This window comes from Cucurbita pepo, chromosome LG11, assembly GCF_002806865.2.
Source record: "Cucurbita pepo subsp. pepo cultivar mu-cu-16 chromosome LG11, ASM280686v2, whole genome shotgun sequence".
In the NCBI taxonomy this organism is placed as follows: Eukaryota; Viridiplantae; Streptophyta; class Magnoliopsida; order Cucurbitales; family Cucurbitaceae; genus Cucurbita; species Cucurbita pepo.
The window spans coordinates 2,087,633-2,102,341 of NC_036648.1; the positions used below are offsets into that span (position 1 = coordinate 2,087,633).

General features: G+C 34.4%; 2 protein-coding genes across 4 annotated transcripts; both read left to right on the forward strand.

Annotated features, from left to right (window-relative positions):
* Positions 1-4,219: 4,219 nt before the first annotated feature.
* Positions 4,220-8,534, forward strand: LOC111806202 (clp protease adapter protein ClpF, chloroplastic). 2 transcript variants are annotated; one of them, XM_023691585.1, is made up of 10 exons: positions 4,220-4,329; positions 5,045-5,459; positions 5,558-5,617; positions 5,699-5,793; positions 5,933-6,105; positions 6,548-6,660; positions 7,532-7,577; positions 7,735-7,775; positions 7,870-8,076; positions 8,407-8,534. In XM_023691585.1, the coding sequence occupies exons 2-9, from the start codon at positions 5,133-5,135 to the stop codon at positions 8,026-8,028; spliced, it is 1,014 nt and encodes a 337-aa protein (XP_023547353.1). In that variant the 5' UTR covers positions 4,220-4,329; positions 5,045-5,132; the 3' UTR covers positions 8,029-8,076; positions 8,407-8,534. The 2 variants fall into 2 exon arrangements, with proteins under 2 accessions (XP_023547353.1, XP_023547352.1); XM_023691584.1 differs by lacking the exon at positions 8,407-8,534 and having other exon boundaries at positions 7,870-8,246.
* Positions 8,535-9,776: 1,242 nt separating this feature from the next.
* LOC111805327 lies at positions 9,777-14,645 on the forward strand. 2 transcript variants are annotated; one of them, XM_023690348.1, is made up of 4 exons: positions 9,777-10,168; positions 10,242-10,529; positions 11,615-11,850; positions 11,946-14,645. In XM_023690348.1, exons 3-4 carry the CDS (start codon positions 11,617-11,619, stop codon positions 14,439-14,441), a joined length of 2,730 nt encoding a protein of 909 aa, XP_023546116.1. In that variant the 5' UTR covers positions 9,777-10,168; positions 10,242-10,529; positions 11,615-11,616; the 3' UTR covers positions 14,442-14,645. The 2 variants fall into 2 exon arrangements, with proteins under 2 accessions (XP_023546116.1, XP_023546117.1); XM_023690349.1 differs by having other exon boundaries at positions 10,289-10,529.
* The last annotated feature ends 64 nt before the right edge of the window (positions 14,646-14,709 follow it).

The window sequence follows — 14,709 nt, forward strand, 5'->3', positions numbered from 1 at the left end:
TATTTTCATATTTCATCTTCGTGAAATTCTCAGTTTATTTTTTTTTAGAGATCGGGGAAAAAATTCCTCGTGTAGAGTTCANAAAAAAAAAAAAAAAAAAAAAAACACTCCATTTTTTAATATAATAATTTTGATTAAAAAATATAAAATATCCCAATAAAAATGTAAGAATATTCTTCTATATATATGGAGAAAACTTTCTTCATTTCCCGATCAAACGGGGTTCTTCACTTTGTTCGGAACATGTCCTTATAAGACCTCGATCCTATAAATTAAATAAATATTTCTATTTACAGTAATAATAAATAAATATTATTCAATAAATTTACGAGACATTAAAAATTTATTAAATAAACTTTATGTTAGGCACAAGAAAAAAAAACGAAGACTTCCATAAATATTTTTGTTTGAAACTAGTAGTTCGAATTAATTATTATTCTTATTATTATTATTTAATGTTATTATTCTATACAAAATAAATCACTATAAAGTTTAGGAATAACTTTCTTCTTTAGGGCACTCCCACCGTCAAAATTCAATCCACAATTTCCAATATGTTTTTTTTTTCTATTTATAAACAATGGCCTAAATATTTCTCCTAATTTTAGGAAATTTTCCAAAATTGTAAATTATTTCAAAAATAATAAATAAAAAAACAATAAATTCTCTTTATATTTATTTATTATTATTATTATTTTTTTTACTTTGAAGAAATATTTGGAAAATAATAATTTTTTATTTAAGTAATTTTAATCTTATTTAAAAATAAAATTAAAATCACTTCTAAATGTTTAATTTATTATTATTTTGTAATGGGTTGTTTTTATTTTATATGTTGAAAAAAAATTATTATTATTATTGTTATTTTTACAATTATTGTTATGAGGGAAAGTGAGCAATCCTACGAAATTTTTGGTCGGTTGAGGGGCGTAGGTTGTCTCTATGATTATAGGGTTTTAAAGTCTGTCCTATTTTTTTAATTTAAATTTATAATTTTTTTTTATCGTATATATTTTAATCGGTTGCATATTTAATTTTAATGTCATTGTCACGTTAAATTATTATTAAAATTTGACAAAATATATTTTTAAATGTATGTTTTTAAGCGAGATAAATCTCTAACATTTTTATTTTAAATTATTAAATTAATTAGACATAAAATTTATATGGAATATTTATTAAAATGACGATTTATTAAACACAAAATTGCAATAACTATTTAATTTTTTATTTTTGTTTAAATTAAACTTATCAACCTATGTTTTAAAAAATTAATATTAAAAAAACTCATTTTTGGTTTTAAAATTGCCTATGAAATTAAATATTTACTAAATTAATATTAATATTTTTTAATCAAATCATAAATTTCAGGGTAGTTTTGTAATTTTTGTAATTTCTAAAATTTTAATAAACTTTGGTTTCACTAAATTAATTTTTAACTTAGTAAAACCTTAATATGACGACATAATTTGTTTTGCATATGTCATTTTATAATTTATTATTTTACAAAACTTGAACAGCCAAATATCATAATTAATTATTTTATAATTATGATTATTAATAAATCGATTAATAATCATATAAAGGAAACGAGGCTACTTTAGATTTTTGCCTTAATATAATAAATATTTAAAAATTAAAACTCATGGTAATTAATGAAAATAAAAAGTCAAATAAAATAATTGATGATGACGTCATTCAATTATCAATATGAAATATCTAAGGAAGCATTAATGACAAATTAATTTTGAGTCGAATAATATTGATATTACAAGTTGAAAATATGAAACCTAAGTAGCCTTTTATTTTTTCCTTTATTAATGTAACATTTTTTTATTGTTGTTTTTTAAAAGACTTTTAACCACTCCTTCATTAATTATATTATAAATTTAGTTGTTTGACTTTTTTCCTTATCGGTCGGTTTTATGTTTAATAAGTCTCTAATATATTTATTTTTTAAATAATTGATTTATTAAATGTAAAAGGGTTTGAATTCTCGATATTCTATATTACATGGTGTTGAACTAAAAAGAGTTATTTTTTACATTTTTAAATATTATTTAAAAATTAGCTGAAAGACGTCGGTAATTTAAATAAGGACGTAAATTTCTAATCACTAAATCAAATGTACGTTGACCTTAATCAATTGTCGTTATGTTTATATCAACAAGAAAACAGTTGGTATTATAATCACGTAATTAAAATTTTAATTTGATTAATCACCCGTACATTTTTCATAAATTTTCACTTTCTAAAAAAAATATTCATAAACTTTCAAAAGTTTCAATTATACTCTTAAACTTTATATATATAATAAGGGTTAGTTTTAGAGGTAAACAGTCGCTACTTTATTTAAAAAATACTCTTGAACTTTTAATAATGTTTAAAAAATACCCTTAAATTTTAAAAAATTTAATTAATACCCTTCAATTTAAAAAAATAAAAAAATAAAAAAAATTCTTATATTAATATTATATTTAAAAAATACTTATTAAATTTTAAAAATAATATTAATATCTTTTTTCTTTATTAAAAAAAATTAATTAATATACAAATGAAAACCGTCTAAGAGTATTTTTAAAATTCATTTTAATTTTTTTTTAATTGAGGAGTATTATTGAAAATTTTGAAAATATATAGGTATGTTTTAGACGAATGATTTTTTAATTAATTTAGCCGTGTAATTATATAAATAAATATTTATTTATTTATTTATTGGATTGATTTGTGATTGCGGAGATTTGAAAAAATGAAAATAATGACAAAAATGCCCCCGTTTTTCTTTCTACATATTGTCCTTTTCTTCGTCAATCCGGTCGGTCTCCATTGACTTGGGGTTACTGGTTTGGTCCAAAATTGTAAAATCGTCTATTATTATTTCCGTCAAATTAATTCAGTCAAATTAATGGCGTAAATCAACAACCATCGCATAAACGTTAAACGTAGAAAGAACAAAAATGCTTCAAAGTCAAAGTAAACTCTAGTTTAAGACACGTATTTTCGGAAAAAAAAAATTAAATATTTAAATTATTCACCGTAACCATTTGGGTTAGTATGGTTGAAATATCCGACCTATCGATCAACTCATATATGTTGAAACTAGTTGAGTTATGTTCAAAGTATAATTTGGTTAGATCTTACAAATTATTGCTATACGGTTAGTTACTCATCAAAAAATTAGTTTTACTGATGTTAACTCCATTTGTCATCAGAAGAGAGAGCTTTGATCTCGTTCCGTTTTTTCCAGGGGGAATTGTCTTAGAAACTTGGACTAGATAGAACAAACCGTACTTTGAAGGCTAGCTACAAAATGACAGTTCGTATTGGCTGAAAACGAGCACTTCAAAATAAGTAGTAGACTATGAATGTCGGTCCTTAATGTTAGAGGGCAAATACAGGGTTTGAGAAGAAACAACTCTGTACTCGAGGGTGAGGAATTCGGAAAATGGGTCCCGAAGTAGAAGTGAGGTAAGGAAGGAAACGAAGTCAAAAGATCACGTGCAAGAGATACTAGTTGTTAAACATATAATAGATCATATTTTGTACATAGTAAGATAATCTACTGATTTACTTTTTCTTGTTACCATGAATCAAGGAGAATCTATGATTTCTTTATTACAGTGTAATCCTCATTATACACATTTATAAATACATGAGTTTGTGACGTATACAAGTCATAGCATCAGAGTCATGCTCTAAACTTAGCTATGTCAATAGAATCCTCAAATGTCGAACGAATGACTTCAAAAGAAAAAGGAGTTGAGACTCGGTAGTAAAAAATGACTAAGACTCCAAAAGAAAAGGAGTCAAGCCTCGATTAAGGAGAGGCGTAGTTTGTTCGAGGGGAGGTGTTGGATGATGAAAGTCCCACATCGGCTAATTTAGGGAATGATCATAGGTTTATAATCAAGAAATACTATCTCTATTCAAATGAGGCATTTTGGGAAACCCAAAGAAAAGCGGTGTTTAATATAATTATCACAATAAAATAATATATCACAATTTTTTTTTAATAAAATGGTTTTAAATAGAGTGAAGTTTGAATTTAAATTAGACCATTGGATCTAGGTCAATTAAGTAAATCAAGGGCGGAGAAAATTTGATAAAAGAAAAATAAAATATAATAATAAAGTTCAGTAACTAAAAATATTTTGTAACCAAATAGATATTTGTTGTACAATTAATTCATAATAAAGAAAGCACGTAGAATACGACGTCGTTAGGTGTCGGATAACGTCGGAACGAGGCCATTCCACTGGCTGAAACTCAATTTTCATCATCTGTGGTTGCAGAAAGATTGCTTCTCGTCGCTTCTCCGGCAGCTCTCAGGTGCGTTTTCCGGCCTTTTTTCGAACCCTAGCTTTAGATTCTCTTTTTTTCTTTCTCCGCCATCGTATAAAATCACAGTGGATGGAATTAATCTGCGGTATTTAGTATATCTCAGTTTGGTTGCCGAGTAATTGTCAAATGCAGTATTGAAATTCAAGAAACTCTTCAGCATTTGAGCTTGGATTTTCCGTTGTTTTCGGATTTTATCAAGTAATTTTTTCTTTGACTCGGGGTTAGATCGTTTGTATTTCTCAGCTCCGCTGCGTTCCATGGATTTTTTTATCTTTCCTCTGTCGTTAACCAAACTAGGGAGTTCCGGTTCTCTCTGTTCGATACGATGCTGATTAATTTTTTGCGATTTCCAGTGAATTTATGATAAATGTGTAGTTCTCGGTTTGTGACTGAGCCGATTTCTCCAAGCAATAGCGGCTAGTATAGCATTGAGAAAGAAAGAAATTCTTATTGAAGTTTTCGCTTAATGTTTTTTATACAATGGAAAATTTCTCAGTAAAGCTTCTAAGTTTGATTATTAGCTTAAGTCAGTTGAATGATTTTCCTATGAATAACTAGTTTTCTTGTTCATAATCATTATTTGCTTATGCGTGTCTTTTGGCATTAAATGATTTCCAATCTGTTTTCCTGGTGAGTGTTTCATTTTCTCATTGGTCCTCTAGTAATAATCAGCCTCTGAGCTGAAGCTGATCCTACTTTGCAGATGCGAAGATCTTTTATTGAGAGGTAGAGGAAGAAGGGTACAATTTTCTTCTTCAATCAAGGGAAGACTATCTACCTGTTTAGCAGAAATGGTGCAGGATTTGTCAATACACGCTCTGACAGCCTTGGGAGATCCAAAGGTTTATGGATCAACTCTTTCATGGAGGAAGAATTTCATGCAGACAAGTCCTCCAACCCATTTAACTTCCAGGCAATTCTTTTGGCATCAACGCATGCGAAGCTTTTCCTTAGCTAGCCAACCCTGTAGATCGAAACAAGGAAATTTTAAGGTTAAAGCTGGATGGTTGTTCAGAGGGGGTGGACAAGGGTTGGATGCTCGTATAGAGCGCAGTGAGAATGCTAACAATGATATTTTAATCTTCTTTTTCCAGCTGGACCTGGCAACACGAGTACAGGTATAGCAGGCTGTTGTTTGTTATTGATTTGCTTGTATAAGTGACATAATAGCTATCTCATGAACAAGATTTTCCTGGTATGGATTGTTGTGTTGCAGTATGCATTGAACATTGAACAGTATGAAATTGCACAAGAATTGAGAACAAAGCTAACCGAGGTATTCTTGATTCGAAATAAAACGACTTATTCATAACTCATAGGGGCATATATTTTGAATTGTCTGTTTTACTTGCCAAAGGTCGAAGAAGAAGTCATCAAGCAGCAAGAATCTAAAAGGGGGTTGACTTCAAAGAGCGAAGTTCAAGACAAAGGTTTACATATCATTCGTTTACGGTAAAGTCTCCCTTATATTATACCCATATTCGTATTTAGGTTATATCAATCAAATTGTATCTTTTGATCTTATAGTACTTTGGAATATTTAAACTTCTTGATCTCAGGTATTTATTGCCTTTTTCTATGTCTTTTACAGTGCAGATTTGCAGAAGGCTATTGAAAGTGAAAATTATACTTTTGCTGCACAGCTGCGGGATCAAATTTCCAAACTGGAAACTGAGTCCCTAGCTGCATCTGCTAAAGTTCTGGCTTACGAAAGTGCTGAATATAGTTTTAGATTGGGACAGAAAACGAAGCACAAAATTTTTGGTATTATAGTTGCATGCTTTTCACACCAGTGTTTCAGCTTAATTTAATTTCTTTGAGGAAAAATATGCCAAGTTGAATATTATTGTTACCTACTTTAGCAAAAGGGGTGGATTTGGAGTGATCTATCAAATTACGACATTGGAGTTGCGACAATCATGGTGTTTTAGATTGAAATGCAGCTTTACAGAAAAAATGAGTAATGTAGAGAAGTTAGAACAAGTAAGAACATCCTCGGTATCTTCTAGGATTTTCCTGTTGGCGTATGAAATCAAATGAAGGTGAAACAAATTTGTAAAGAAATGGATGAGAGGGTTTATTGCTGTATAGTAATATTCAAAAAGATCATTCTCCTGGATCTTCCAATATGCCACACTGTTCAGCTATAGTTTTAATACAGTTTGTTAGTGTCTCTTTCTCGTACTAAAAACATTTTTCGTATCAGGATACCGAGGTGTGATTTGTGGAATGGATCCCGTGTGTTGTGAATCAAGTTCCTGGATGGAGATAGCACAAGTTGAAAAATTATCTCGAGGTCTGAATCAGCCGTTCTATCAGGTCAGGTTTTATTGACTTTGCTATGCATCTTTCTCTTCGTCTTCTTTGATTTTTATTTCGTTTTGTTGGTATAAGAAGCATGATCAAATGAAAAAAGAAAATTGATTAAAAGTGGATAAGTAATCCTTCAAAAGAAACTAAAAAGAGTCCTAGTGTAACAGCCCAAGTCCACTACGGGCAAATATTGTCTTCTTTAGGCTTCTCTTTTGGACTTCTCCTCAAGGTTTTAAAACGTGTATACTAGGGAGAGGTTTCCACACCCTTGTAAGGAATGCTTCGTTTCCCTCTCCAATCGATGTGAGACCTCACAATCCACCTCCTTGAGGGCGTAGCGCTGGCACTTTGCTCGATGTCTGGCTCTGATACCCTTTGTAACAGCCCAAGTCCATCGCTAGCAAATATTGTCCTCTTTGGGCTTTCCCCTTCGGGCTTCCCTTCAAAGTTTTAAAACATGTCTACTAGGGAGAGGTTTCCACACCCTTATAAGGAATGTTTCGTTCCTCTCTCCAACTGATGTGGGTCCTCACACTCCACCCCCTTGGGCGCCCAATGTCCTCGTTGGTACACTGCCCTAGTGTCTATCTTTGATACCATTTGTAACCGCCCAAGTCCATCGCTAACAAATATTGTCCTCTTTGGACTTTCCCTTTCGGGCTTCCCCTCAAGGTTTTAAAACATGTCTACTAGGGAGAAGTTTCTACACCCTTACAAGAAATGCAGCGTTTCCCTCTCCAACCGATATGGGACCTCACACCTAATTATTTTCATTATGGGTGTTAAAGATGTGTAATGACAAAATTTACAAATGAAACCCATAAAATGTCAACAGGGCCTGATTGTCTCTCTTCCTCCTCCAATAATTCATTTTCAGGTTTTAGTCGATGTTCGTACAAACCCGGATTTGCTGGTTGCATATGGTAAACTTTCTACGAATCTTGATGATTATAGAATACAGAATTACTTAGATTTTGAATGTAGTTTCATTCTCCTGCATGGCTTAATCTCTTTACAATGTGCGTGGTGATATGTCTAAGACCATTGATGTGGATTGTTCTTCTATATTCTATGATGCAGTTGCCGAGGAAAATCTTCTTGTTCCTGAAGAACCAGATACGGTGGCTGTCCGCTTCCTTCAATTCTATCATCACTGTTATTAGTTAGAACTTTGCTAGGATTTAATGAGCTGACTGTGATGATGATGATGTGCAGGAGAGGTTTGATCATCCATATAATTCCTTCTTATTCTATGGAGTGGATACAGCTGGGGATTTCATTCCTGTAAAGCAACTGCGGGAGAAGTACAATCGACCTCGACACGAAATTCCTTATGATCCTCAAGACGACGACGAGCAACAACGTGATGATTGAGCGACGCACATTTTTTGAAATCCGTCATTCAACACCTTCAAAAAAATGGTTCGTTCATCTCTCATTTCTTCTGAGTCCTTTAATTCTCTTCTTGTGTGGTAAACTTTCCATATTCGTTGATTTTCTGGAGATTTGATGAAACTTGATAGCTGAAAATTCTGAATCAGTATTGTACATGTCATATATATATATACACACACACACATAGCATCTCGTTGTTTTCTTCTCTTTTCCTTGATACTGATTTTCGAGTGTTATACTTGACAACGAGATCGAGATCGATCAAGTTCTTCGCTTGATTGCCATTTAGTTTTGATTTTTGGATTTATAAAATCAAGCTTATAAAACTAATTTCATCTATCCATTTATTTTGCTCAGGAACGTTTTCAAAATCCAAATCATTCGTGGAATAATTGGTGAGCGGGAGATATGATGTATTTTTATATAATGATGTATTTGTTCATAGCGATTATATTAGAAGGATATATCTTAATTTTTTTATTCAATAGTCACGAATTATTTATTAGATACAAAATTAAAATTTATTTGACAAAAAATTAAAAAAGTTATTAAAAAAAATTTAAGATTCAAATACTAATATATTTGATTGGGCCAAATTACAAAATTATTCTTTAAACTTTGCCCTTTTGTTTTAAACAAATATTTATTCTTTTAAAGTTGTAATATTTTTCTTGACCGATAATATATTATTATATTTTATTTTATAAAAATTGAAAATTGAAATACTAGTATGATAATATTCAAATTTCAATTTGATTCCAAGCCCCTGTCACGTTATTTTAGGTGCAAAATATTCGTCTAAATCCTAACTGAAATGTTCATTAAAAAAAAAAAGTCAACAAGAATATTTCAACTTTTATAAGCATATATATATAAATAACAAAATTTATAAATAATTTTTAATTTAGCCAAATTGGACATGAGTCAGAGGTGGGGCCCTTAGCATGTAGTTTAAGAAAATCTTCGAGTTTGGAAATGGTCACACTCGTTGTCCATGACAGCGACAAGACAATGCCAAAACCCGGGCCCCACTTTCTGGTCGGAACAAAACATCACCATTTTCAGTTATTTTTATAATTTTTTAAAGTCCGATTTAATTGCTCATTTTATAAAATAAAAATTTTAGAAATTATTTGTGAAATTCCCACACATTAATTTACTCCCTCACTACCTTTATTTTTCTATTGAATTTTGTGATTATAACGGTAATAATACCTTATTCTCTTATTTACATATGCACGTGGAATGAGCCGTCTCTCGTTCTCGAAGAGTCAGGTCTTGTTCATAAGTGTTCATATCCACACAACTCAATAGTTAGTTCGTGACATTTCACATTACGGTCTAGATCACACACATTAACGAAAGACTTACACTGCTTCATCATGTCACCACTAATCAATGACACGTCAACCTAAATTTTTGTAAAAATTTGGGAAGCAATCAAGTTAGATCGTAACGATTCACATTTTTACGGTCTAGATCACACCCACATAAAAAATAATGCACTGCTTCAAAATGTAACCACTTTGACCCGAACAATTGCAAGTATTTGAATGGGACAAAAGTGGAAAGCAAAGATTCCTCTCCATAATCCCATTTATCTAATCCAAATACTATTTAAAAAAATTTGGAAAAGAAATTGAAATGAAAAAAAGAAATAATAATAATAATAATATATATATATAGATACGTTTTTTATTTGTGGAAGATAAGATTGGAGAGCATCAAAGGTGGAGGAAAAGAGAAAGGGTTGAGAGTCACCAATGGAGTTTCACTGCCATGGCTGACATAGAATCAACCAATCCCCACATCAAAAAATGCTTCCCATTTCTGTAATTTTCAATAACCCCACAAGGGCATTTCCCTTCCCTTCTTCTCCTTCTTCCTATTCCTCGTTCTTTCCGCAGTCCCCTACAACGGACCCACACCAAATTCTGTTTCTTAACCATTTTGATTAAGGGTAGAGATTAGATTAAGATTAAGATTAAGATTAAGATTAAGATTAGATTAATCTACCTTTAGGGAAGAAAAGGAAGGAATGAAGCCCTCATTTCGTTTCTCTTTTGATGATGAGGGAAACCAGTTCAAATCGTGAGACTCTGATGTTGACAAATTTCAGGTCACTTCCTTAGAACTTCGATTTTGTTTGTATTTTATGGAGATTTCTTATCTACAATCTCTCTCTAAAACAGGGTTATCTATCTTTTCATCTCTGAACCTTTGCTGTTTCGTTTCCCAGAGCGAGATTGGCTCAGTAGATCGAAATCTCTGCTGTTTTTCTTCAACTCCATGACGATCTAAACCCTCCCTTTTTCATGGCCTGCTTCTTCTTCTTCTTCTTCTGTTTCCTATCGTTCTGGATATGCTTTGCTTTTGTTTTTCATTTCCCTTTGTCTTTGATGGAGGGAGTGCGATGAGATTCTGGGTTTTCGTTGATTGTTCAATCCGAACCAGATTCTTCAAGGGGATGTTCGATTGAGGTAATTTTGTTCTCTTCTTTTACCTGCTGATTGAATCGATGGGTTCTTGTGTTCTGATCGTTTGATCGGTTCTGTTCTGTGGTTTAGCTCTGAAAACTGTTGGGTGCTTGTTGGCTTCATCATGCATTTGCTTTTGCACTGAATTCTTGGATTCTGATTGCTAATATTTGGTTTGCTCTGTTGGATTGACTTTTGTAGACTTCCATATTTGTCTTTGAGTTGTGTTCGAGCTGACTTCTCTTGACCCTTGCTTCCTCTCCTTCTTTCATTTGAATTGGTGGAGAGAGATTAACCTGCACCATATACATTTTCTAACCTTCGAACCGAAACCCCTTCAGATGGAATTCCAGAACCTAAACAACTCAGTTGAGTGCTCCGCTGTCTTCGGAGGTTCAGGCTTGTGCCGGGGAGTCGAAAGCATCGACCTCCATGAGAGTGGTGAGGACTTCCTGGGAATCTCAGAATTCCTGTTCTTCAGCTCCCATATCAGATTGGTCTGCTTTTGTCCATTTTCTGCTAAATCGAATGGTCTTTTCTTTTAAACTTCTGATCAGTTCAAGGAGGTGTTCTTCAGAGTTCATCTTCAAGTGTTCATTTGAGTTTCCGTTTTTTGAGCTCACACTATACAGGGTATAGTGCTGATATTGTTATCTTTGAGCTGACGTTCAAGTGAGTGAATTGCGATGGAAATCTTTTCTTTGTAAATCACTTTAGACTGGATCTTTGAAGGCCAATGATTATGGATTCGGGTGTGTTTGATGAAGTCAACTCTCCTCAGCTGCTTTCTTATGGGACTAGTTTTCTGTGTGAGATCCTACATCGGTGGGAGAGTAGAACGAAGCATTTATTATAAGTGTGTGAACACCTCTCCTTAATAGACGCGTTTTAAAAACCTTGAGGGGAAGCTCGAAAAGAAAAGCCCAAAAAGGATAATATCTGCTAGCGATGGGCTTGAGCTGTACACTAAGTTTACGTAACATGAGCTCCATTGTTTTTTGTTTTTGTGCCTAATCGACTTTGCATTAGAAAACTATAGACTGGTCTTCGTTCAATGCCTTTGAATTCAATATGTCTATGATTTTCAGGAATGGGGACTAAAGTGCAGTGCAAGAGTTCCTTGCCAGGATTTTACCCAATGAGGGATCTTAACAATGATTCTAACAGTCATAACTGGCACCTATTTTATGGTGAAAGATCCTTCTCAACTGCACAATATCACGACGTCGTCTCGCCAATGGCTTGCGCAAATGGATATCGAGGCGATGATAAAGATGTAGTGAAGCAAAAAATGCTTGAACATGAGGCCGTTTTCAAAAATCAGGTACGTTTCTTTTTATATCTGATCTTGCAGTTTGGTTCATGAACTCATCGGGGTCTAGCTCTAACCCGGATATTATGTCTTCTGTCGAACTTCAGGTGTTCGAACTACACCGCCTGTACAGAAAACAAAGAGATTTAATGAATAAAATCAAATCCACAGAACTTGGCAGAAACTGTTTAGCTGTAGATTCATTGCTCTTCTCGAGCCCCTTGACGTCTGAAGTTACTTCGAGACGAAATCTGCCATGTTTTCCTGTTGCGAATTCGTCTAGTACCAGGTTTTCTATTTCAGGCATTGAAGAAGATCATTCTTCTTTGATTTCTGTAAAAGGCAATAGCCAGAATCCTTGTTTCTTTCCGTCACAAAATGGAAGTACAGTGAAGAACTTGCAGGTTCTCGAGTCCAGACCGACAAAGTTCGGAAGAAAACTGTTAGATCTTCAGCTTCCTGCCGAGGAGTACATCGATAGTGAAGATGGGGAACAAGTCCATGATGGAAATGTGCCTGACATATCAAGTCACAATCACAACGAGGATCAAAAGATTGATATTGAGAGGGATGTCACTGACTTAAACGAACCCATTCAACTTGTAGAAACCAATGCTTCAGCTTATGTTGATCCTCTAGGTTCTGCTTCTTGTCATGGAGAGATTCTATGTCCCAATCCATCTTCAGGGCCACATTCAGGCCTTAAAAATTTGCAGAGGAAAAGTTCATGGCCTGTTTCTTCTCAGCCTATGCATAGTTTACTCAGTAAAGTTCATGAAGCTTCACCTTTTCATTCAACAGATAAAGGTAGGACAGATCAGTCAAGGGAGGGGCAGGTCTTTGGTTTGCAGTTTACCAAAAGATGCCCCGAGATTAAGGGCGAACCACCGTGTTCCTTCATCACTTCTCGTGCATCCGCTCCACATCCAAATGCTCCTGATCTTAGCAAGTCCTGGTCTAACTCCTATTCAACTGCACAAGCTCAGCAATGTATGCAGAGAAATTTTCATTCCCCGTTTCATGGCGTGGAGAGTTCTGGAGAAAGATGGCTTCTTAGTAATGGTTCCGAACTCAATAAAGGTTCCGATAGCGAATTATCGTACTATAACAGGGTCTTTCTTGGGTTTTCATCTGAGTACAAGGAAGAAGTAGGCCGCCCCTCTTCTGTCGGTTATAGCTATCGGATGCAGGGTGATGGTAACAATGAAGCTCCCAAAGACTTAAGTCCTTCCATGTCATTGAAACACCTCAAGGATTCTAATTATATGAACATGAAGGGTCCAAAAGAGAGAGGTTTTAACATGGTGTTTCCAAATAATTCATCTGATCAAGCAGGACTGGCGGTTGGGGAAAAGTGTGCATTGTTACCTTGGCTCAGAGGTACAACTGGTGGAAGCACTGAAACTACTAATAAAAATTCTCATTCGTTTTGCAATGACATTTTCAACGAAGAGTTTGAATCGGACAGGTCTTCTAAGAATCGAAAACTACTTATAAGATCGACATCTGAGGAATTGCAGGATCCCAAGAAAGCAATGTGTTCTCTCGCTCGACCCTCGGTCCCATGTGAAACTAAAGAAAGCAGGGAATGTAGAGTTCTTGATATCAACTTGCCTTGTGATCCTTCGGTTGCTGAATCAGACAATGAGCCCACCGAGAAACTGAATGAAGCAAAAGTTTCCAGTTTTGGACTTATTGATTTGAACTTGAGTATAAGTGACGACGAAGAATCTTCGAGACCAACGCCAAAATCGACTGTCAGAATGCGGGGAGAGATAGATTTGGAAGCCCCTGCGATTTCCGAGAGTGAGGATACTGTTCCTGCTGAAGAAATTATAGAAGCAGAGCACGAGTTAGCTTCGAAACCTCACTGCAAAGCCATAAACCAAGAAGATGTGCTCATAGAGATAGCAGCAGAGGCAATGGTTTCCATGTCCTCAGCTGTTGGTCACATCTACTTGGAGGATGCAACTTGCAGTGCAGCACAAGATTCTTCGCACAATCCCCTTAATTGTTTGGTGGAGATGGCTTTCTTATGTTCAAATGGTTATGAAAGCGAGTCTCAAGCGGTGGAATCTTCTTTAGAAGGGATGGACACCTTTGAGTCCATGACATTGGAACTGATAGAAACCAAGGCAGAAGAATATTTGCCTAAATCGTCCTCGGTTCCAGGACATATAACAATAATAGAAGACACAGCTAATTTGCTGCAAAACCGTCCTCAAAGAGGCCAGTCTAGAAGAGGCAGGCAACGGAGGGACTTCCAAAGGGACATTCTTCCTGGCCTTGCTTCTCTATCAAGACAAGAAGTTACAGAAGATGTCAATACATTTGGAGGGCTAATGAAAGCAATAGGTCATGTGTGGACTCCAGGCTTGACCAAGAGGAACTCGTTGAGAAACGCTGCCTCTGGCAGGGGAAGGCGGCGATCAGTGGTCAGCCCCTCCCCACAGTCAACTGAGAATCTTCCACTGCTGCCTCAGCCTAGTAACGCTGAGATAGGACTCGACAAAAGGAGCCTGACAGGATGGGGGAAGACAACTCGACGGCCCCGCCGACAAAGAGTCCAGGCTGGTAATCTTGCAGCTATTGCTTTAGTTTAGAGATAGTGTTGAGAGTCATCAATTTCTTGAATGGACTGTCAAATTCCCCATTGTACATTTTCAGCTTAAATCCTTGACCTCACATGTTTATCTCTGCTGTTTGACAACTCTATACCATATCATAAGATAAGTGGATAGTTTAGCCAATGTATATCTCTCTCTTAGATTACACTGATGGATCTACTGGTGCTAGATTCTTCCATACCTAGCTGGGTTTCTTTTTTCATTTTTTTTAAAAAATATTAGATATATTGAGATATGCTCGAGT

Excerpts from the sequence above, each read along its gene's own strand:
- LOC111806202 (XM_023691585.1), top strand. The coding sequence starts at position 5,133 with ATGGTGCAGGATTTGTCAATACACGCTCTGACAGCCTTGGGAGATCCA. Across the intron at positions 5,460-5,557 it reads ACCTGGCAACACGAGTACAG|TATGCATTGAACATTGAACA; the intron begins GTATAGCAGGCT and ends GTTGTGTTGCAG. Across the intron at positions 7,776-7,869 it reads TTCCTGAAGAACCAGATACG|GAGAGGTTTGATCATCCATA; the intron begins GTGGCTGTCCGC and ends GATGATGTGCAG.
- LOC111805327 (XM_023690348.1), top strand. The coding sequence starts at position 11,617 with ATGGGGACTAAAGTGCAGTGCAAGAGTTCCTTGCCAGGATTTTACCCA. Across the intron at positions 11,851-11,945 it reads AGGCCGTTTTCAAAAATCAG|GTGTTCGAACTACACCGCCT; the intron begins GTACGTTTCTTT and ends GTCGAACTTCAG.